General features: G+C 39.5%; 1 protein-coding gene across 1 annotated transcript in view; it reads left to right on the top strand.

The window, feature by feature from the left end:
- Window positions 1–24,621, top strand: part of lama5 (laminin, alpha 5) — an 84,557-nt gene that overhangs the window by 7,238 nt on the left and 52,698 nt on the right. Inside the window, exons 3-6 of the mRNA XM_088937197.1 lie at window positions 17,351–17,468; window positions 20,670–20,788; window positions 21,159–21,329; window positions 21,962–22,059. Of these exons, the coding sequence (XP_088793323.1) occupies window positions 17,351–17,468; window positions 20,670–20,788; window positions 21,159–21,329; window positions 21,962–22,059 (506 nt within the window). The remainder of the gene's footprint in view (window positions 1–17,350; window positions 17,469–20,669; window positions 20,789–21,158; window positions 21,330–21,961; window positions 22,060–24,621) is intronic.

The following is a 24,621-nucleotide window of genomic DNA, read 5'->3' as shown; positions in this document are numbered from 1 at the left end:
ATGGCTAAATTAAAACATTAATTAAACAATTACTACAACTAAATTGTAGTATCTCTGTGGTGGCCTGTGTTTTCATTAGGAATGCAGATTGAAGCCAACTATGCAGATATTGCCTGCTCAGGACTGTGATTCCCCATGCACAACTGGCACAACTCACAACTGAGTGCTACTGGTTTTGGTTGAGTTTGAATTGGCTGAGGTGTCTGTCCTTAACCTCCTGTTGAATAGTGACCACTGTGAGACTGCTGTGTTGTCAATGAGAGCCATATCTCTTCTCCGATTGGTGCTATAGAGACCGCAGCAGACACTGAAGGCATTATATAACAGCAGAGATCTAGGAGGGATGCACACTTGAACCTAACCTCACCGTGCTGGAGCAAGAGCAGCAGCAGTATGCCGAATTAATTTACAATTAGCGACTTAAAATCGGAGGAGTATAATTCAAACCAAGGTGTGATTCCAAATTAAAATAATAAATGGCCTATGCCTTATTTAATTCTGTAATGTATCGGACATGATTCTGGAATGCTGGTTATGTACTGTAGTACGTTATAAAATTAAATTGTTATCCGTCCTTCTTTCTGTGCTTCCAATGTCTTCTTTAGATTAATTGCTTTCACTAAATTCAGCAGTATTTCTTCAGGTCTGGCAAGGACAAGGAAAGTCATTTGTCAACTGAAGCATGTTCTGTCTGTTTTCTTCGTCTTAATCATACATATCCCCAGAGGCCAGGAAAATGTTTTAAGAGATGTATAATGGGTAGTAAAAAAAGTCTGTCTCACAAGAGTTTAAAATGTCTTCAGCTGTTTTTCATTGTAAGTACAGTACAAGACAGTGGGAAATGCAGTCTGGACTGACGTTAAATAGACCTGAGCGATAAATTAATAAAGCAGATAAAATAAGCTGTTTACTTAATAGATTTTATTTCCACGAGAACTGCTGTGATTATTTTAATATTGTGCCCTTTTGCACTTTGAATTAGTGAAATATTTACACTTCTGCAAGGCATAAAAAGCTAGATTCATTGTCCCAGCAAGCCTGAAGCAAGCTGGTGCTTGTGTATCTGCTGCTTTTGTGGATCAGTGTGCGTTTGTTCCAGTGGTGTTCAAGAAATGTCTGTGCATCGTCAGGAATGTGACACTTCAGGAGAAGCGCGGTGAAGGCTTTTCAAGCACTTACTTTGAAAAAAGGTGGTAGTTTATGAAAAGGGAACCGACCACATCCTTGTTTATGCTTCTGAAAAGAAAAGGAGCTGGAGTTCCAGTTCCATTCAAAGGCAGTGCCGTTCATAGCTATTTCTTATACTCCTTAAAGCACTAAAATACAGCATTCAGGGACAAGTGTTTGGGTAGCTAACTTCTTGTTGACATATCTCCGTTCTTCTCTAAATTACCTCATCCTTTTCTTTGGCCAATCCCAGATAAGTTTAATTGTTTTCATGAAATATTGTGTCCTGTGCTACTCTTGCTAGCAAGCATGGGGACGAGATGAATTCTCCCCTTCTCTTCTCTCTCCCTCAGTCCACAGGCTTTTCTCTTTTCTGCTGTGTGGAAATTTTATTATCAGGTCTTGTGTTGCCTCCCCTTAGTTTTCTTTCCTGCCTTTGCTCTGTCTGTCTTCATGGTGTAATCTGCAGTTGGTCCGCTGGCATGCTTTCTGAACTGTGTTGTTGTAGTGGAAAAAGAGAGAAGGTGCTTTTCTGGGATTTCAAACAGAGCAACTGAGTCATGATTTTCTTTCCTCATAAAGAGAACAAATGAATAGTATTCCTTCAAACACATAAGTCTTCAGAAGTCAAAGGCACATTGGGATTGCTTTGACCAATCAATCTGAACAGACATCCATGGCTTTTTTTATGTAACTTTTTAATGAGTTTCATTACTAAGGGTAACCTGTATAAGGTCTATTGTCAGTTGACAGAGTGCCAGTGTTACTCCTTAAGTGGTGAACATTTCCTAACATTGATTTAGCCTCCTAATGCTAATGCCCGTACAGGCATTTAAGAACAATTTCCCTTTCCTGTGATTTAGCTAAACTGTTCGTTCTAAGATTAAGGTCCATATCCTTTAGCTACAGTAGTTCTCACGGTTTTGGCATTGTGACTCTTATACACACGTTAAAGGACCTATGTACAGATGTAGCTTGAAGTGACAAACTAGATCTCTTTGTTTTCCCCAAACCAGTCGACTCTGATGCCTTGTTATCTCAGTGGTTTGTAACCCCTTACTTTCTGCTGCAAGCAAAGTTTCAAAAGTTTCAACTTCTTCTCTTCAGCTGGTAAATCATTAGTGACATTCGCCACATCAGATCAGCTAGGGATCGGTTCTTTCTCTCTAATGGATTGTGGATGAAGTAGTTACTTTTTATTGTGCCAGCAGGGACTGGAGCAGCTCGATGCAGCAGCCCATTGAACATCTGGCCCCAGTGGACAAAATGTAGGCTGACGTTTGAGTAGTGATTCTTTTAAACAATATATCAGCATATACATATTTCTAGCCATGTAAATATAAGAAAGTTGCTATGACATATAAGCTTTTCTGTGCTTTTATAAAAACGATGTATTTTTTAGAGAAATATGGAATTTCCAATTTGATATAGAGACATTGATCCTTGACTCACTTAGTAGTCCTGCAGGCATGTAGAGCATTTAAATTCCTGACAAGAAACAGTGGGAAACAGCAGTTCCGACTGTAATTGATTCAAGCATCCACTCCAGGACAGACCCTGCTGTTCTTTAGCTCCACAAACAAATATTGTGACTCTTATAATTCTTGTTGCAACAAGCACGAGAGCCAGTTCTACCTACGATGATGTTTAAAGAAATGAAATTCATAATAAAGCTTGTTCAGATTTTCCAAAGGTAAATACACCATGCAAGATATCACACACCTTGAGTCCTGACAATGTGAGCATTGTTCTGTTTCTTAGATGCAGGTTTCTACAAGCTTGGGTTCCTTGCAGTCGAAGCTGGTGACATGTGTGTGTCAGATTGGCGGTCCCCTGCTTGGGAACAGCCTACAAAGATCCTACTGTACGGGGCTGGGATTACCTCACCCTCCACACAGGAACTGTGGTCGTCTTGTCAGTACGCTCCTCTCTCAACCCCTCATTCTTTCATCATGCTTACTGAACAGGAAAATGAGCTTGGCTGCAGCCAGATTCACAGACTGACCTTAATAGGAGAGAAGTTGGAGTGTATAACGGAAGGCAAGAAAAACAGGAGGCGTGGAGGAGCAGAGCTACGGAGACATGAAGCAGTTGAGGCTGAGAGTGCAGTGTTGTAAGAGATCTGCCACAGCCCCTCTCCACCTGTATATGGTTTTCAATTTCAACGATAAATCTCTTTTTTAACCACTCTGCCCATATCTCAACTATGCTCTAGCTTTCTGGAAAACTTAATTTAATATTCACAGGTTTTTTTTTAATTACTATCGAACAATGTCGGTTAAAAGGGTGTCTTTTGAATGAATCATCAGAGGAAAACTATCTAAGCACCATAAGCTTTTTGCTGTAAGGTTTTCTTCTTGTTTTTTGGAGGTAAGAAGCAACGGATTTAGCATTGTTTGCAGTTTCCTCTCCTGATTGATTTCTTTTGGGCAGGAGTTAAAATCATGACAATATAATACAATTTTCTTACTCCTTGAAAATGAAACTCCTGAGCCAATGTCTGTCTCTAGAACACCTTTAACAAAAATGACCTTATAAGCTAAGAACTTTAGGCAGTTAACAGAATAGACCATAATTAGGAAAAACAGCTGCATCCACATTCTTTTGTTCTTAGATGATTGGATGTGCAGATTCTTACAGTGGGAAGCAGTGCTCAGAAAGACAGCTGTCACAGGTGCTGAGTGCTGAGAGTCAGTAATCCAGCTGGGAAACTGTTAAAGGCCAATAAGCAGGTTGTTTTTTTAACGACACTACTAACACACTTCTGTATTTCTGTGGATCAGCAGAAGTGCAGTAATGGGACCAGCCATATTTGGCTGTGGGATCTACGGCTTCTGGCAGGAGGCCTGTTATCAGTCTCTGAAGCCCTTGCAAAAATCACACCTGTGAGTTGTTGGCTTTTCCCCACTCTTTTTGAGACAACCCTGCAGCAAAGCTCTGTACAGTGTGTGAATCAGCAGGTTTAAGAGTAAAGCCATGGTAGCAAGTGCACCTAGTAGAGCATAAAATTCCACCTCAATGTTACTTCGCTTATCAATGCTTCAGCTGCATGGCTTCGCTGTTTCTAACCTTCTTTGTGATTCAGTTTTGTTCTTATCACTTAGGTAGCATAAAACACAGCACATTCCAGTGCCTGTATTAGTGCATAAGAAATTAAGAAGGCAGTTAACATTTGTGCCAAAAACCTGTCTGATATTAAGTGCCAACTGTTGTGAAGGATTAACAGTACACTTAAATTTGTTCATGTAAGGTTTGGATACCTGATGATCTGAAAAGGTTATTTCCTTTTCAAACTGCATTTTAAAGATTAAGTTTTCAGACTGAAAATGAGTGACAGCGCACAGCTGGAAGATGTTTGTTAATGAGTAAGAACTGGCATGCATTGGGGATTTAAAAAAAAACAAACTTGTGTTTCTAGACACCAAGATGAATTAATTGAGTAGGTCACTACAGTGATAATCAGGTTTTTAGGGTTTGGACTGTTTGCTCTTTAGAGTTAAGAATGAAGATTGTTTCTCTTGAAAGAATAAGCTGTTCCTGTTTCACCCCCTGCCATTTTTCTAATTCACTGGAAACCATAGCTCATTTGTGTTGCGTGTAGTCACAAACTCTAAAGGCATTCCTTACTTTCGGATGTGCTATGGTGCTAGGTTTGGGCTAACAGTCTTTGGGATTGATGTGAAGGTCAATAGTAACTAAGGAAGATGGTTGTATGTGCTATGGAGTGCAATATATTGCCCTGTGCTTCGATTTTCACTTTTTTTTTCATGGCCTACTTAGGTCTGAAATTAATATTTCTGAACAAAAGCTGGCTATTGATTCTGATTCACATGTTTTGTGTAGTAATACTGAAGCATCACTTGTCCTTTCTAGTTTGATGGGTGACCCATGTCTCTGTGATTTGTGAGCTAAAGGACACTGTTTTTTGTCTTTTGGTTTATACATGTTATTCATTAACCACTGGACAGTTTTACACATCATTTCAGCTGCAGCTACATTAGAACATGCAGGGCTAAGGGACCTGTTTGTTAGGAATCACACCTCCAAAGACCATAGGACCCCAATCCCATGTCAGGCAGGATCTCCTTATCTTCCTGGTTGCCACTGGGTCTTTCAGAGCTTCTGTCACTCGAGTGCAAACAGTTGTTAACGTTGGGGCACCACAGCCTTCCCTGAAATTTTGAAGGAAACTGTCAAACTGTTTGAACTTTGCACTAGGAGCTGGAAGAGGGAGGTGGGCTTCGGAAGCTGTACACAATTTGCCAGGGCATGCAAGAGTTTTTGTTCTTTGGCAGTGCAGTTGGCCAAACCAAGGAAGTAACTCTGTGTCTCACTCACTCAAGAGTTATGCTTGTGAGCCGTGTGTTATAGCAGATGCTGATTTCAGCGTATACTGTAGATAGTACAAATGTTTGATTCCAGTGTCTTATTCTCTCCCATTTATTAAGAAAACAAATAGAAGGATTTACAGTGTTCTACTGTTGTCTTTTGCCTTCCAGTCACACTTATTGGGTCTGGTACATTTATTTCTTTGCCTTTTTTTTGGAACTTTTATGAAAATGAAAACCTTTTCCTTTTAAAAAATCTTTTCCACTTAATGATATTTTTTTTGCTATTTCTATTTTTGTTTTTCTTTTCAGCTCGTCAGGTCCCTAGGTTCTCTATTGTCATACTCAGAAACAGGGCACTTACCAGTAGTTATATTTTCAATTACTTGTGCTTGAAAGACAAAAACAGAAAAGCAGTTATTCTATAAACAGTGGAATTTGGCAGGTAATTGAATGAAACTTTGACCTTTAATTACATTGAGGTAAAATGCTAAATATGTTTTGAAGACTGAAAAGCATTGCAGACTGTTGATAATCAACACGCTACAGGGTGCTACAGTCAGGTATGTTTTCAACCCCTCACACAGTGTACTGTCCATCCATTTCCTAACCACTTCTTTCAGTTCTGGGTCATGTTCTGGTGCATGTCATGTCTATACTGGCAAGTAACGGGCACAAGACTGCACCCTGGATGGGGCGCCAGCCCATCACAGAGCAGGCAGACGCGCACAGACAATTTCCATAGAAGCCAGTATAACTTACCAGTATGTTTTTGGACTGTGGGAGGAAACAGGATCATCCGTAGGAAACCCACACGAACTCTGGGAGAACATCAAACTCCACGCAGATAGCTTCCCGGGTCTGGAATTGAACCCAGCGCTGCGAGGCACACACAGAGAAATAATGATATCTTAAAAACCTACATGCATTACCTGCGTATTGCATTCAGCCTATAGAAAATACAGTCTAACAATCTTCTTAATTATCGAGACCAGTCAACATAGTTGTGCTTGAACTTTGTTTCGTGTCTCTGCAGTGTACAAAGCTGTAGCTTAAACTTTTCTTCCTGGCCACTGCCTGGCTGTAACAGTTTCTCTCCTTGATCTTTGAGGCCTGTGCGGTGTGAAAAGATGAATGGCTGAAAGGTGGGTGGGGACAGAGGTTTCTGTCTGCACTTCCTCATTCCCCCACAGGTGCAGCTAAACCTGTGCACACAGTATATATTATTTATGTTAATGCAAATATGTCAAAAAAAATCTTTTTTGGAGATTATGCTGTAATTGAGAATTTGCATTAGAATCTGTGCCCTCAGTACATGAAGCAAAATAGTACTACTAAAATGTAGTCATTAACTTTAAACAAGTAAACACAATCCTGAGGGAAATTCATCACCCTTTTCATGCTGAGGGCACTGCTTTACACATTGCACCTCTGCAGGGGAAACCTGTCTCAATGTGCAGCTGTTAGGCTTCCTCCAGGGAGACTATTATTATAGGTTTCCTGTTGGCTGTAGCTAACACAAGTGTGGTTTCTGAACACGGAAAGTAATGATGCCATAACCAGCCAAAAGCAGCCCTGTCTGTAGCTTGCCATTAAACCACAGGGTTTCCGTGTAAATCATTGCGCGCTGTAGGCCATCGTTCAGAAGATCAGATTCTACTTGTATGCAGTACTTACTGATTATTTTGATCAGTTGTTGAAATTCAGCTTTAGTATGGCTGTGCAAGTCGAGTCTTCTTGTTGGGTTATATAATTCTAACCTTTTAAAACCTTATCAAATCTATATACTATGGTATAATGTAGTGGAAACAGTAAAACGTAGGAAACCATTGTGAAAAAGAGGGATAAGCAAAGACTGTGTAAGCTAAGGGTGTCCAATCCTAATTTCACATGGAATGGTAAAGCACTGTATTAAATTCTCCTTGCTGTAATGTAAAAGACGTATAGGAAGACATAGCTCTGTCACACTTTAATTTTTTATTTCTATATTATTAATGGTTTGATTTATCCTGACACTGCTGTACCTTAGAGAGAGTTTGGGCACACCATATGCATTTGATTTATTTTATACTGGCATTCCCTTTATAGACTCTGAATGGCATAGATTCTCTTGGAGAAACAAAAGCAGTCTAGCAGTTTTTTTTTAAAAGAGGACAGTTTTTACTTTTACAAAACTTGCTAAACTTTATAGAACTTACTGAATCTCTATATTAGCTATCGGGCTCTTCTTTCTTTTTTTGCTCACATCTCTATTCTGCTGTGCATGCACATGTTGTCTCCTAAATGAGTAAAACATTTCACCCGAAGTATTATATCCTAGATATTAGGGGAACAAAGAGATTTGGCTTTCGCTGTTTTTAATCTGGAGTTTTTAGCAGCTGTGTTTGTCTGGCGTAGTAATTTGAATATTACAGATGAAGAAATTTCATGGCACAGCTCTTCCAGAAATTCCAATAATTGAATGAGTCACTTATATTTTCTTCACGGAGTGCTCTGGATCTCTGTTGACTCTACTCTTAAGTCCAATATGTTCTGTCAGTGGGTAGTTAAGGTGTCTGGGTGTGGGTACAGTTCCTTCCTGTTCATTGTTCTATATGGGAATATTCCTTGCTTAGACCTGGTGCTCATGTCAGGTGAGGACAGCAGTCTTGGTCTTTTCCAGCAGTATAAATGGGTCTGGTTAGAATTCTGGGGCTCTAGGTCACTGTTACCCTGTGTCTGTCATGCCAATACCCCTGTACTGCTTTGCCACTCCCACTGTCACCACCAATGGGGCAACTGGAGATTCCCAACTGGGATCATCCTTCAAACCAAGCCAATGCTTATTCCTTACTGCAGCCATATTACTTTGTATCTTCTGAACCCGAGACAAGGTTACAGACACTTCATTTTTCACACAACTGTTTAAACACTGATGTACTGTGCATATTATTTAACCCTTTTTGTGACCTATAAGTGGTGCACAAGGTACCCTATACTTCCAAGTTCATGTACTGTGTTTCTGTGTCAGCTGTAATTGTTTAATAAAATGTATTGCTATTCAGTAAAGGTTTTTCAACATTAGGAAGCCAAAATAAACAAGTTTAGAAATAGTCTGTATAACATGTGGGTAATATTTATTATGGCTATTTAGAAAAGCTTGTGTACTATAGAGTTTATAAAACAACTATTTTTGTTAATGCACAATTATTTTATTATCCTCCGTGATACAATAAATAAACAATAACCCACAGGATGTTATTCTTGGGAATAAAAACAAACTAATATTAGCTCAACAGCCGGATCTTCAGTGTGTAGCTGAGGAAAAAATAAAATGGAACATTAAAGCAGAGATAAACAGCACAAGTTTCTTATCTGCTTTCACTTCTAAAATAAAAAGACCAAATATATGGCCATAACACTCTACATACATTGATTGCAACATGACCTTCATGACTTCTTGTAATGTTTAAACATTTATCAAGAGGACATTGTGGACTTCAAGTCTGAACACAAGCATAATGACTGAGACTACTGTATTTGTATGAAATATGAAATATGGTTACTGTTACATACAGAGGAACCTGCTTATGTGGATAAAAAGGAGATTTCATTTTTAGTGAAATATTACTTAAAAGAATTGGTGCCTTGACATGAATGTGGGTTAAAAATATGCACTGCATGTTTTTTATTGTTCTGGCCAGTTAAACAGCTATAGTAAGCAACTTAAATTGTGTGGCCAGTTTTACAAATAGACTTACTGTATGTCAGAATGTCTGCTTTTTCTAATGGTTGTTCATAGGAACTGCACATTGCAGCCTTTTCTCTCCTTTTCACATGCTTTTTGTAACAGAAGTAGTACATTTGAAATGAAGATTATACTGACAATATAACTGAAACTATTCTTATTATGGTGGTTACCAAATCAGAGGGAAAATGCACTAAGAAAGGTAACAATTAGTGATCTAAGGATAATGCATGAGTCTGTATAAATGCCACATGAAATTACATCATTGTGTTTTCACTTTTGAACCCCAAAGGCATAGGTTATTATAACACCCAGTTTAATATGTGTGTGGCCCCCATATAGCACGAGACACCCCACAGTTGGGCTTTCATAAGATCTGATGCAAAATACATTCTGTAATTTCTGGTGGTAATGACCCATTGTGAACAGATGCTTTGAGAGGATTTGCAAATTCCAGACAGAATTATAGATCTAATACTTTCCTATTCCCAGGAACGTAAAAGCTCTCCATTCAGTCATTTTCTCTTTATGTTTACTGTTCTCTTGGTTACATTTTGCATGCCCTTGCATGTTCCTAAAATAATTAACCCTTAGAACCCAGGCCCTGCTGCCTGACAAAGCCTCCCATTAGAATTTCACTGAGCTCTTGTAATGTCTTTTGGGTAAAACACTAAGATCTGCAACATCTCCAGCAGAAAAGTGTTGATACATTTTGGGAACCCGGTGTTTATCTTCAGTTTGCAACTTCTTATGTGGCTTATCAGGTATGTCTTTCGTTTTCCAGCTAGGCTTTCCCTAACAAGTTACAGAGGCTCATCTCCAGCTTGTTAGAGCATCATCTGAGGGTCAGTCTGCCATTGAGAGAGAGCAGAAGATTTAGGAGACCTTGAGTTAAACAAATGCAGAGGAGGAGAAAATGCAGGCTGCTTTTCTAAATGAAAGTGACTAACTAGGCTGCTTGTTTCTGCAAACTGATGATTTGTTACTTCTTTAAATGTTCTGCTCCAGAGATCACAGAGGCTGTTTCAGCTCTTTAAATATTTTTCTTTTAATTAAATAACAGCAGACAAAGTAATAGTTACAATAGGATGGATAAAGCATTTAAATGCTCCTGTCTTTTAGCCGTTACAATTCAAATTGTTTGAACAGTTTTTCCATTTAACACTTAGTTTCAGTACTATTCCCTGGCCAGATGTACTTGATGTATTGCTAGGCCTTTTAATGGAGAAACATTAACCAAAGAAAGGTTTGGAATTCAGAGAAAGACACGGGAAGCAAGAATCATGAAAGGGAATGGAGTTTAACATTCATTTATATCAGGGTCAGTGAGTTCCAGAAACATACTACAGAAAATCTGTAATACGTTTTCTGACCTTTTACCTGTGTTCTAGTAAATGCTGGTCTTATATTTGTAGATCTATTTCTTAAGAAATGAATTGTAGACTGTATATACATTTAGGATTTTTCCTGCTTGAAAACTAGACAAAAGAAAATACCTTTTGTTTCTTTCAAGCTGTTTTCATGAGGTTATGTGTCTGAGGTCAAGGTTGTGCGTGTTCTTAAGCAATTAAAAGAAAAGGGCATTTGGATGCCGGATGCATGTGTCAAGAATTTTATTTTGAAATTCACCTAAACAATGCGTGCCAACACAAGCCGAAGGAGCCGAGCATCTTATCTGCTGTAAACTGTGGTTATTGTTGCTGCCGTCTCGTACTCAGATCACATCATTCCTCAGATATGCATGCTTCACCTGAATGTGGGTTGGCATTGTGTGAGTGCCAAAGGTGCTTCGTTTTAAAGATCCCGATTGCATCTACCTGCCACTCTCTTTCTGAAATCTCCTTTATTATGCCTGTGGCTGTGGCACAATGCAAAAGCTGCTCTTTTATCCATGTTTTTTGGCCTTTTCCCTGTTACAGTATACTAAACTAATATTTATATAAACACAGTGCTGTGTAATTTAAAGGAAAACAGCAGTTTAGTTTCCCTAGTGGCAAAGACTATTAGGAGGTCGATTTCTGTGTTACTAGCTTTGTTGCCACTAAAAAAGAATAACTCGTTGTAAAGACTTAATTGTGCCACTCAGAACATCTCTGTTCTATTTATGCATAAATAAGAACAAAAATGATTTTTTAGATGGGGAGGCTTCTGTTGTTTGGTATGGACCCCTCATTTTTTTGTTCTCCAGGGCCTTTGCAGAAATACCTTCCAGATCAAGCTCAAAATCTTACATTTGAAGAGATTTTGTTTAAGATCATGTTTTAAATTGCTCTTTTGCAATATTTAAGTTGGAAAACATCTTGGACAAAAGTATGTATCCTATGTATTGCAGCTATTGTTCCTGCCTAATAAATTCTACCTTTATTGAAAGGGTAGCTAACAGTTCATCTTGAACCCTTCCACATGGCTTTGTTGTGAGATAACTACCATAAGACTTGAGTTTCAGAAATGCCAAGCATGTGGTGAATGTTTTGCTGGCTGGAGAGGTAATTCCAAATGCTCGTGCATAGGCAAGCAGTGGTTATTGTCATCAGCGGAGACTTTATGCATACATGCAGCAGCACACAGAAACTAGGGAGTCTTATACGGCTCTCATCCTAAATTGCAACAAGCACTTTTTCTGGAAATACACCTAAAAGGGTTTCTCTCTGGTGACTCTCCCCCAGGCACTGCCCACTCCAAGGGCCTGCTTTTGCAAAAGCTGCTTTTAATTAAGGCACAGCATGGGTGGAATCCCAATTGCGGGGGCAGGAGAGTGAGAAACCGAGTGTATTGACAGCCACAGCTGGATCCAGCTCTATCCAACTTTCTCCTACATAAGCATTTCATTTATCACTCCTCTTCTCCCAATCTGCCCTCCCGGATTCCACTGACGATGCTTTTGTAAATATTTGAAAACCTAATGAGCAGCTTGTTGGCCATTATCAGGCTCCTTGAGTTAAGGAGTCCGATACGGAGTGGGGGCAGGGAGGTAGAGGGGTAGGGATGCCAGTGTCCGAAGAGAAAACCTGTCAAGGGGTCCACCTTCGGGCTTCATCAGCTCTGTTCCACATGGGCCACCTGTTTGGTGAACAGTGTGTGAGAGTCCTGATACTGTGGTAGCCACATCTCTACGCTTACACTGATTTACAGTGCAGAGAAAAGGCTCCTCCAAGGATGATCCATATTCTCGTATACTTTAGAAACTAAAATGGAATTAGATCTTTTGATCAAATATCGGTGATATCTGATGGTTTCCTTGAATTAATAGTTTGCTTCATGTCCAACCATTCACATTTCAATGGGGTGTAGTGCTGGACTTTGATTTCGCCTATCCAAAATGTGAAATTCGTCTTCTGCCATCCTGTTGTAGATCTGCTTATATGATTGTAAGGGGACCAAGTATCCCTTCCAGAACTTGCAGATGCAATGTTGACCTCATGATTATGTTAATGATGACAAGCTGTGCATGTCCTGAGGCAGCAAAGCACCTTAAAACTATGATCACTCCACCACCATGGTGAAGACCAAACTCACAATGTTTCTGACCATCAGAAAGGACAGGCCAGCCCAAACTCAGTTATTGGTTACTTGTTGCAAATTACTGTACTTAACCACCTTCTTTTAATCTAAAAAAAAACATTGAATTGAATAAACATTGAATTATATTGAAGGGTAAATTTAAACTCTTTTGGCTATTTAAGAAAAGATGTATTTTCAATTAAAAAAACAGGATATAATGGTAGGAAATTGTAGTTCCAGTAATTATAATAGTCTTTATGTATTTAATAATATATAAATAATAATTTTCTTTAGATCAGGTGATAATCAGTCTTTTCTTTTTCAGTTTCTTTGCTGAAACCTGCATGTATTCAGAAAATAAGGCAAATGAGATTTCACATTACGTGCAGTATCATGCAATGCATAATTCAAATTAATGTTTACCTTTAGAATACATTTCTCTTATCTTCTAGTAAATCTGTCTAGCAAAAACCAACCTGCCAAATTACCGTTTCAGTTGATTATTAATCCACAGCAATGTGTAACCAGTCATTTATGAAATTATTTTCAATGCTTCCTGCTGTAGTGGAAGACTCGTTCAGCTTTTCCTACCACCAAATCGAATCCCAGCTAAATTCTGTTCTCATTCTGTTTTCATTGTAGTCTCTTGCAAGATTTGCAGCCATGTTCTTTTTGCAATACATTTTTAGATTTTGTTTTCTCTATAGAGCAACAAAGTCTTGCTTAGTGAGTTTTTTCCTGCTGGCTTTTTTGGAAATTCTTTTGCAACTGATAACTACAGCACCTTGCAGCCTGTTACACTTTGCTGTCTGGCTGGACATCAAGAAGGTTTATGAGGACTAATGACTCATCAGAAATCTGATGCTGTATGAGGCCACCAACTAAGTGGATATGTTGTCTTGCCCCGATTATGAAAAGCCTAACTGAAAAGAAAATGTAAACTTGCATCCAATTAAACGTGAAATGGATTAGCAACCTTATACAACCATGACGTTTTCCACTCATGAATCATACAGCTGTTAGCTATATTTGAGAGATGGCTGAAAGTGATAAAACTGTAATGAAGCTCAGGCAGACAGTTAGGCCAATGGCAACTTGGGATCCATCCATCTGCTGAAACGTATCCTGGTCTACAACAGTGGTTTACCAACACTTAATTAAAACGTAAAGCTGTAAATCTATCATCATTATAAAAATCAGGATTTTGACATGGCTGATGAGGAACATGACTAGAACAGTCACTGACATGCTTTTTGTACAATAGCTTTTAATCGGGAAATATGAATATGACTTGTCATGTCCAAAGTTGAGTTTGCAGGATGTAGCTGTGTTGTAGACAGATGGGAGGGGGGAAACACTTTGCACGTCCTCAGTTTTGAAGTTGATGTTTAATTTTTTTCCACAGAGTGTAAATATTCCTCAGCCGGGACTGTGAGGCTGATGAATGAAGTGATCTTTTTTTTATTTAAACAAACCCATCGCCCGCTGTAATCCCCTTCTCAGATGGCAGAACTGTAGACCTGGTTTGCATCAGCAGTCAACCCCTTTATCACCGCAGAGTCCAGCCATAACGACTGGAAAGTGAAGAAAAAGCTGAAGGGGTCTGTGCAGCCTTGAGCTTTTCTCCCTGCTCAGCAGTGCTTGTGCCTGTTATGTGACTCTAGTACTCCGTTCAGGCTCAGGGCATCCGTCTCTGTGGGCAGTCGGACATTTTCCACCTGTACAAATGCAATAATATTATGTTTCATTGTATTGCAACTTTCTATGTACATCTCAAAGCACTATACTAGGAAACTGTACCGATGTACAGTAAAATGAAGACATACAGTATGAGTACATTTTCAAAACCAAAATTAAGTTTTAAGAATCCCATTTTGTCCAAATGCGTTTTTAGATGGGATGTAAAATCACCAGTGAAAAGAGAGCCATATTTCATTTGGGAATGAGTTCCTGAGTTTAGGAGTGCAAGTCGGTGGTCCCTTGCACCTCTGCTTCATTGGTAATATGATTATATGACTGATATCCAGTCAATATTCTACAGTAGCTGCTCCAGCAAGCAGGGCATTACAGTAGTCAAGAAAGGGATGAACCAGTTTCTCCACATACACAACATGGTGGGTGGCGATAATCCCATTTTACTTATGTAAAATCCACAAATGGAATAAATGATGCCATCTGTACAGTAAAATTTATGCAAGAACAGGAAAAAAAACAAAATGTGAGAGCGTCTTCTGCAGCATTTGAAAAATACAAAATTAAGTTGAGCACAGGGCGACATTTGTCAAACAGCTTTCAGTACTGTGAAACAAAACAACATCTTTATTGCAAGACTGTCATGATTATGAGTTTCTGATGTCTTATAATCAATTCATATAAACTTTATTAGCATTGATGGTGTTTCAGCTATGTGGTTCTAGGGTCAGAGTGTTCAGGCAGGGAATTAAAGACAGATGAAAACGGGTAGTACTTGTTTAAAAAATAGTAATAGTAGTATTCTTGAATCTGTGCCAAGCTTTTCAAAAATATCTGTATTTCATAAAAAACACGCAAAATGTTATTCTCCATACTTACTTTGCAGCAATGGACACTTTTTTTAAAACTAAGATTATACAGAAATATTTAATATGAATATTGCATAGAAAAAATAAAGGTGTTTGATTTCAGATTATTTGTGCATAGAATACTGAAGGCTCTTGCCAAATTTGCTTTGAGAAGGTGCAATCTTGTTAAAGGAAATCATCAGTGGTATCACTCAGTAGGCGCCTCAGCGATAGGGAAAAAATGACAGCAATCGTATTGAAAGGCCTCTTTCTGGTTGCTTCTGATCTGACACAGATGCGTCTTTGTTCCGTCATTGTAGAGGGATTCATAAGGAAAAAATTCCTAGACATTCTCCAAACATCCCCAAGTTTAAACTGGGCCCATGGTGTCTATTTCTGGAGCTCTTGTCATTAACATTGACCAATAATTTACAGTTCTAACACAGCATAATGTGGAAAATGGAATGAAGTGAAGGCTGGTGCTGGCCAAAAATAAAATCAAATCAAAATGACACAAAAATTAAAAGTACAATCCCTATTTGTTAAGATAAGTGATCATACTACTTATTAGGATTAGTGTATATAGTCCATGCAAACAGTTCCTAGGGCTACATAACAGACAGGACTGCATGGATGTCAAATGTCTATGCCTGCTTCTGAAATTTGTCACAAAAAAATGGTTTAAAGTTTTTATTGTTCTATTATTGTGCAATGTCTGATGTCAGTTTTCTTTATATATAGGTACATTATTTTGATTTTAAGAGTTATTTGGGAATATTCAGCAACTTTAGAGTGGGCTCTTTATTCTCAGGACTAGCAAAAGCTAAAAACAGCACACTGTTTCCATCTGTTGTGGTGTGACAGTGAATATCATTTTGAGTGTGTACTCTGGGCATAACAATTGCCCATAAAGTAATTAATAAATAATAATAATAAAATGCATAAGGCATGCATAATGAATTTTGGCTGGTTTTCAAGATCTGCTGCTGTGCCAACAGCAGCTGCAAGCAGGATTTCGTGGGAACCAAGTCCTAAGGCGAGAAAAGCTGATATGCTTGGGGTAGCTAAGGAGTGCCTTTCACAAGAAAAGCTTACAGTGACCTTAGCTCTTCATAGACATGGAATCCTCAATCACCCTGCATTATCTGTGCCATGTATAGTATATACTATAGAATACATTAATAGTAAAGTCTTTCCATTTCACTGCTTCTCATTGAGTTTTGTTTGACTTTTTTACAAATTTTAATCTCTTAAATGCAGGTTACACAAACCAAAAAAAAAGGTAATTTATTTTTTGGCTTTCACATCTGCCTCTCCAATACGTTGGCTACTGTTGTTCCTTCAGTCAGTTTTGACAGTGGAGTATTTAACACTGCTGAAGTTCTAGGGAGCACAAGGCAGATCATGTAGGTTTGACCAAGGATATTCCCTCTGTAAAAATACAACACAATGAAAGCTTGTCTTTAGAGGTACATTAATTATCAAGACTCAGTGCTCTCTGATCTCTGATGGAAAGTGCAGAGATCATTAAAGGGTTTTGTTGCCCCCAGTGCTTATATGTAGCATCCCTCCTAATTCAGATTATAACTTGTGGAGATTTGTTATATAGAAATAACTTTGCTCTTTGCTATGTTCCACTGTTTCACATGCTGTTCAGTATGTATTTCTATATTAAGAACTACTCAAGGGAATTATTAACTTATCACAGTTCAGTTTTGCTGTGTGTACTTTTTATGCCACAGTAGAAACTACCACTATCACTACCACAGGAGTGCTATCTCACTCTTGGGTAATATTCAGATTCCAATTTTCACATGCAAGCACGCAAGACTTAAGATTTGTGAACATGTCTGATTTGCAGACACAACAACATCAGCCCAATCACAGTATTGAAAGAGAGTTGTTTAAACAGGAAAAAACTTGTGGTTTAGCACTGCTCACTTGTGTTAACTAAAAAAGGAAAGGGACACTGAGTGACTAATCGGGAAGCACATTTTTACGTGTCCTATGGGCTTTAGGATGCAGTGACTCAAATATCTGCAGGAGGCTGAATGAAGAATAATGTGTTGTTTTTGCTTTTCCCACAGCTCTTCCATGTTGCTTATGTGCTCATCAAGTTTGCAAATTCACCAAGACCCGATCTTTGGGTGCTGGAGCGATCCATAGACTTCGGCGACACCTACCAACCTTGGCAGTTTTTCGCCTGTGAGTAACAGTCAACCTTCCAAAAGGATGAGGCAGAAGTCTAGAAATAGCTCTCGGCACTAAGACTAAGACCCTGTACTCCAGGGAGAAAAAACAAACTTTAGTCTCCTCTGACATGTTTATGCATTTTGATTCCAAGCTGGAATGGATGATGCGTGGGTATTCCTGCACATCAGACATTACTCTGTATTTAACGGCTTTGCAGCAATTGTTCAAGGGCAGACTGCTCCGAGACAAACCCCAGACAGAAGAACAAGTGTTTGTATGGAATGCCAACCTGAGTTGTTCGCTGAGCAAAACAGACAGATCTTCACAGCGCTAGAGAGAGAGAGAGACAAAGCAGGTTCCTGTTGGTTCTGCCTTTGGCTTGTTCTGTCCTATTTTCCTGGAGACCTCTCTGTGGGATTTGCTGTTTGTCACCACACTGAGTAAGATTATTGACAGCGTAGGTGAGGGCAGAGTTCTTCAACTGCTGAAACGCGAACAAAGCACTGTGCCCCTGGCTGCACTTTCTTAGAAGTATATTTTTATGACATAGTGGCTTCAGTGGCATACTGTTTTCTCCTACAGACATCTTTCTAATTGAACATAATTGATGTCCAAGCAAAGCTCCAGTGAGCAAGAGTGAAAGCAGAGTTCAGTGAAGGCTCACGTTAGAGAATAGAACTCTAAATATCAGTCATCTTTTGTGGCTGGAGAATCCCAGATTAAAGGCTTGGAATTACCAAGCCCTGATCACACACTGCATCCCATGGAAGATGCTGAGTAATTCATTTAGTCATTCTGGTTGTGGTTTTTCTGAGCATGATTGACTTGGATGAGCTAAGATGATTTGTGTAACCACCCTGAAGTCCGCCTTCAAGTTCGCCTTGTTTCTTTTTGTCAAGAAAATGCTTTAAACCTTGGAATGATACTACAGATTTCCTCTTATGCAGATTAAACTCTTTATGCAGATGAAACTCTCCTGTTTGATTTGATCAGATGCCTAAAAACAGAACCTGGTGTCCCAATGGTGCTAATCTAAAGATCCCCTTCTGACATTGCAAATTGTGCTCATCAGGTTGTCAGCGTCTAAATAGAGGATTTGGTCTAGCGGTTCTGCTTCATCGAGTAAAGGGTCTATTGTGTGGGTCATCTTCTTCTGACCTCAGTGCAAAGAGCCCAGATTTCCTTTTCTTTCAAGTGCCCACTATAAGGCTGCATGTCTGCTATTGTGCAATTATTAAGGACATTCACTCAACTGCACACTTCTTTAAGGGGCCTGAAATTGAGTTTGGTAGTTGGGGCCGCTTTTTAGCTAAAATGCAGTCTTGGGGTTCTAAATTGTGATGAAATGTCCGAACAGTGGAACATTGGAAGTCTAGGGAGGTTAATGTTGCCTCGTTTATTATGGCAAGGAAGAAAATGAATGGACCAGAAAATCTAGTTTTTTTTGTAATAATTGTGTTTAGCCAGCTGTCATGAGTCAAACTGATTTTTTGTAAAACTCTTTCTGTTATGTGTTGGCATACCGTGAGGCATAGGGCCTCTAGAACTTACGTATCAGAGGAAAAAGTAATTTAAGAGATTCTTTGCTAACACTATGCAGAACACAAGCAAATTTATGATCGCCAGTGCCAGGGTTATCGTGGTTCTGGAGGGCTGCAGAGACCTCTGGATTTTGTTCCAATGTGAGCTGTCAATGAATCTACTTAATAATTGGCCCAGATAGACATAATGCAGTAGTGCATTGCTAATCTCCCCTACATGTACCTGTCCTTACAGTTAAACACCCTTGTTAAGTAGGAGATTCAGGCTTGTGTTAAATATGCAAACCCTCATGTTATTGTAGCAATTGCAGCCAGAAAAAAACAAACCTTTAAATGGCCATTATTTAACAAACATGAATTAAAGACTTTTTTGACACAAAGTGCCGTCACCTTCTACTTTAGGACCTTTCTTTACTTTGTGTAAAGCAACAGGTTTTTCCCCCTCTACTCTTTTGTGATGATTATATTATTTATTGGAGAATAAATTATATTTAGTGTTTAAGCTATATAATATTGTATTATATAAGCTATATAATAATATTTTGGTGTTTAAGATTCAGTGTTTAGCAAACATTCATTTGTGTGAGTCCAGAGTTGGTAAATCCTTTTGTAGGTTTAAGATACAGAGCACTTTGCCAAGGCATTTTTGTGGCTGGCAAAGGTTAAAGCAATGCACAAAGCCATGTTTTTCTTGTCCTGGAGAATTTTTGTGTTGTGTACAAGTATTCTGGGAATTTGTACAAAGAGGTGGGAACAGTACATGAATTCCAACAGATTGTTTGATTTTTTTATCTAGCCTGGCATTACCTTGTAGAACTTGCTAAACAAAAAAATATATATATTATATTAATAAATATATTATTATTAATATTTAATTTACCATTGATTTTAAAAATATGTCACTCAAGCTGTTTAACAGTCTAGAGGGTGATGCTGAATCATGGATCAGCAGCCACACCTGCAGATCCAAGAACAGAATACAATCCAGTGAGGGACAGTAAGTTAGTGGCAGGATCTGGGCTTGACTGAGGAATCCCCCTCTCACAATCCCTTTGCTATAGCCATTGGGCCACCTACTGTACTGTATCCATAATAGAATAGCAGAGTAGAATATATATTTTAATGTAATATTTGGATGTATTCATGTTTAGAGTGAGTGACAAAAGGACTCCACTTTCCTCATTATTTCAAAGATTAGTAGCACCTTGCGAGGCCTTTGTGGTTTCTAGCATTTGGTGATCGGAGCCCACAGGCTGCTGGGGGTCACAGGGCTCTAATTTTTCCTTTTAAGCTGAGGTAGTCAGCTCAGCTCCTGAGGGGGTTTATTAGACTACCAAGGAAATGAGAGCGTCTGTTAATGAGGACTCTACGAGCCATTCTCCTTCCCTCCTATTAGTATTGCTTTGGTGGCCATGCAGTTCCCTGTAATGTCAGTAATGAGTGAGTATTATATAAAATCAGACCCTGGGAAGTTCAGTTCATTGAATACCTGTATCCCTACCCTCCATTGCTCTTAATCATTGTGTTTAATATGCACTGTGGGTACTCTGAGTGAAGGTGTCAGTTGTGAGAATAGAAATGTGACTGAGGACAAGTAAAGTTTGCTTCTAGGTTTTGGTCGTTTGCAGCTGATGTGGGTTTCCCTGATTTCCTGAGCCTTTCTCTTTCCCAGCTTCCAAGAGGGACTGCATTGACAGGTTTGGCCAAAGAACGATTGAGCGCATAACGAAGGACAACGACGTCATCTGCACCAGCGAGTACTCCCGGATCGTCCCCCTGGAGAACGGAGAGGTGAGGCTCTGCTAGCACCTTGATTCTCAATCTGTTTTGGTTTTTGCCAACCATATAAAAATGCCAGGTCTGATGGCATTGAGGGTTTTTTTTACATTTTCTGATGGTTAACACTGACCCCCAAACTGTATCTTCTGCTTACAGCACAGAAAGAAAGGTTTCGATGCCTTAGCTTCCCTTTTTAACAGTTTACAGGGATGGCCCAGTGAACAATGCCTGTCCTTGTTAATAACTCCCCCATCCCTGCTAGACTACTTCCCAGTGCTGTTTCAGCTGGGCCATTATTGTTCATTCTTATAGGCAGCCAGAAGAATCGTGCTATAAATGCAACGGTTGTTCTGTGTTCAAGCCTTGTTGTTGGTGTTTTCAGATTGTCGTGTCCCTGGTCAATGGGAGACCTGGAGCCATGAACTTCTCTTACTCCCCTGTTCTGAGGGACTTCACCAAGGCCACCAACATCAGGCTGCGCTTCCTGAGGACCAACACGTTGTTGGGCCACTTGATGGGCAAGGCACTGCGGGACCCCACCGTCACGAGGAGGGTGAGTGTCGGGACTGGGGGGTCCGCTCAGATAGGTTGGCTGCTCCTGACTTGCATTTGCTTCACAAGATTTGCGCCAGGCCTGGTCTTATCTATGAGCTCACCTCAGTTCAGTTGACCATCTCAGTCATTTACTTTGGAGAGAGCCCAAGGGATGAAAATTAGGACCACTGGGTCATGTAGTCCCAGTGTGGTTCAGTATGGTGTTCAGCAGCTTTTTGATACCATCCATCCATCTTCTCACTGCTTCTTCCAGTTCAGGGTCGCAGGGGAGCAGGAGCCTATCCCAGCAAGCAGTGGGCACAAGGCGGGGTTCACCCTGGACAGAAAGCCAGGGATATAGGCACACACACCCTCGCACCCTCACCCCTAGGGCCAATTTTACCAGAACCCATGTTTTCGGACTGTGAGAGGCAACTGGAGCGTGGGAAGCACATGCGAACTCCACACAGATAATACCCCAGGCCTGGAATTAAACCCAGAGCCCCAGCGCTACAAGGCAGCAACGCTAACCACTGCCGCTTTTTTGATACCAGCAAAGAGGAATTCCCTGCGTTTTCCAAATCAGTCGCCAGGGTGTTTTATTTTACATAATTTTTAATCCTGCTTTCAATTTTCTTTGTGGTCGCTCAGTACTACTACAGTATCAAGGACATCAGCATTGGTGGGCGCTGTGTTTGCAATGGGCATGCAGAAGCCTGTAATGCCAAGGATCCCACAGACCCCTACAGGTAAGACGTCGGGTTGATCGGGGCCTATAATTTGTGCCCTTTATTGTTTCCCTGGCCCCAGTAACTATCTGTTGTCCCTTGCGTCCCGGTTATGTTTCTTAACCTGAAGCAAATTCATACGAACAAATCCGAGGCATAAACATAGTTGTTGGTGTGGAACGTGTCTGTACAGTGTCTTCAGTGTTATAGCTTCAGAGCTGTTAATCTGTTAAGACTAAACAAATGTACTGCGCGTGGGGCCCACTGGAGTGATAAAAACACATCTGTTATCAGTTTTAACTGCATGCTTGAGGTGGCCCAACATGCTGTGTCTTGATTTGCGAGAGCTTTCTGAAGTTTTAATTTCAAATTTCCAATGTCATTTGTTGTAAGAAAAATATGATGTGTGTGGACCAGTTGCTGCTTTTTCTCACATGGAAAATAGCTGTTTCCACCTGCTGTTTTTCAACAGCAGCGCTACTTGTTTGCTGTGAATGATAGCATTTACGTGCTCTATCCTGAATCGTTGAGTCGCTTCTGGGTTTTTTCTCTCATGATCACAGCAGATGTTTAGCTTTGGATAAACATTCATTTTTGCCAAATCTAGTTATGCGTGAGAATGTGCATTCGAAGTGGTCGATCTGTTGTCCTTCAATGTAATTAAGTCAGCTGGCGTGTTAGGGGAATTGTGATTTCGGAGAACTATTTCTATAAACCCACAATCACCAATTTTTTTTAGTGAAACCTTTTTTATAAACCGATAATTCATAATTGAATAACTTGTCATAGTGCCAGTTTGTACAGTAGGGCTTTTTTACTGGAGCAATGTGACTGGGGTGCTTTTTTCAAGAGTACAGTATTAGTGCCCCATTGGGGATTTGAACTCATGACATTGTAAGCAAAAGGCTGCACCATACCACTAGGATGAACGTATTGACTGATCGTTTTTCATATTCAAGTGTTTTGGAATTATTAAAATACAAGAGGGTCTTTGCTACTTTTATTAATCTAGATTAATTAATTATTTTTTTCTGTTTAAGGTTCATGCATACCAAAGCATTGAACATGATTCCTTAATGTGCTATACTGTTATACAGTATGTACAGTACTTAACCAGAATAGATTTTTCTTACACAGACATACCAAATAGATTTTTATGTGAGCTGTGATATGATACCGATGGCTACAGTGGGTTGATAACAGTTACAAACAAGCAAGACAACCATTTCAAAATGCCATGAAAATGTTGCATCTACCTCCATGGGCATAGCCTGTTGTAAGGCTGCAGCTACACCACTTTCTCAGGAGAGCCAGAACCGCCAAGAAACAGCAATAAAAAACAGAGTGTGAAATAACAGATATATTAGGGCAAATAAAGTCCTTTATTGTGCTGTTGGCACGTTATTTTTCTCCAGGCTATAGTCAGCTATTGTGATTTTGGGTTATTAAGATACATACAGTAGCATGGTTCGAACTGGTATAAATCCTTTTATGTCTTGTCTATAGACACTTGTTTGTAAGTCCTTCAATATTACAGAAAATAATACTTCAGATGTTTGATTTTTGTGTTAGCACCCACAATGAGGACAGGAAATGTTGACATGACTTGAAGGAAATTGTTTTTGCTGATTGTTTTGAAGAAGCACCTGGAATTTGCCAAATGCTTTGGAAATTGCAGGAGTCGGCCAGATGTCCTGAACAGGACGATACATAGATTTGAGGCGAGATCATCCATTTCCAGTGCTGGAGGCTATCTGCACCATCTCCTGTAGCTGTCATTACCTTGTCAAATCCTCAAGAATCCCTTCTCTGCCTGGGGCACCTCCTCCAGTGCTAGTTTGTGTAACACATACCTTTGTCTAGAGGGATTCAGTCCTTTTTTTGTTATCCGTTTTTTTTCAAGAACTTTTCACATCGATCCTTTTTTGTATTTTTTTATTAAAAGTTAGACAAAATGACATTTGCACCTGCATCATTCATTAAAACGAAAAATTAGTTTCCAAAAGATCAGCTTAAAAAGCTTCATTCTGAGAACTAAATGGGGTTGGCTTTAGGAGGAGCTGAATACACAATAATGTCCAGTTTTTTTATTGCCTCACTGACTGTGTTATTAGAAACCATTTTGTTGTTTACCATATCAATATCAATATAATTGTAATAATAAAAAAAAATCCAGCAGGGATGCTTGCCTTTTTTCTATAGGTAAACGTCCAACAGCTTCACTGCTGACCTGTTTATATACAGTATCATCCTCACTTGGTAGCGATGAAAGATGTTATAGTATTTTTCCTCTTTTACGTTGCTTGAACGTAACACATTTCAAAGTATCAGAAGCAGCTAGAAGTGATTGTCTGCAAACAGAAGAAATCCAATTGAAGTTAGAAAAGCCCAGTTACGGCAAACCACACTATTTTGTGCCTTTTGCCGAATGTAATTATGTAACTCGTGGAGTGTGTAAACTGGAATCCATCTTTCCAGTGAGTGTGGCATTTCTCCCGAGGAGAGTTCAGAGGGTTGGGAGATAAGCTGGGAATTATGGGTGGTGGAAGAGACGTTTATCAGCGGAGGAATTCAACCAGTTGT

This window comes from Atractosteus spatula, chromosome 19 (assembly GCF_055471065.1).
Source record: "Atractosteus spatula isolate fAtrSpa1 chromosome 19, fAtrSpa1.hap1, whole genome shotgun sequence".
NCBI classification, from domain to species: domain Eukaryota; kingdom Metazoa; phylum Chordata; class Actinopteri; order Semionotiformes; family Lepisosteidae; genus Atractosteus; species Atractosteus spatula.
The sequence above is the reverse complement of the archived record's forward strand: the minus strand, read 5'-3'. Positions and strand labels throughout refer to the sequence as shown.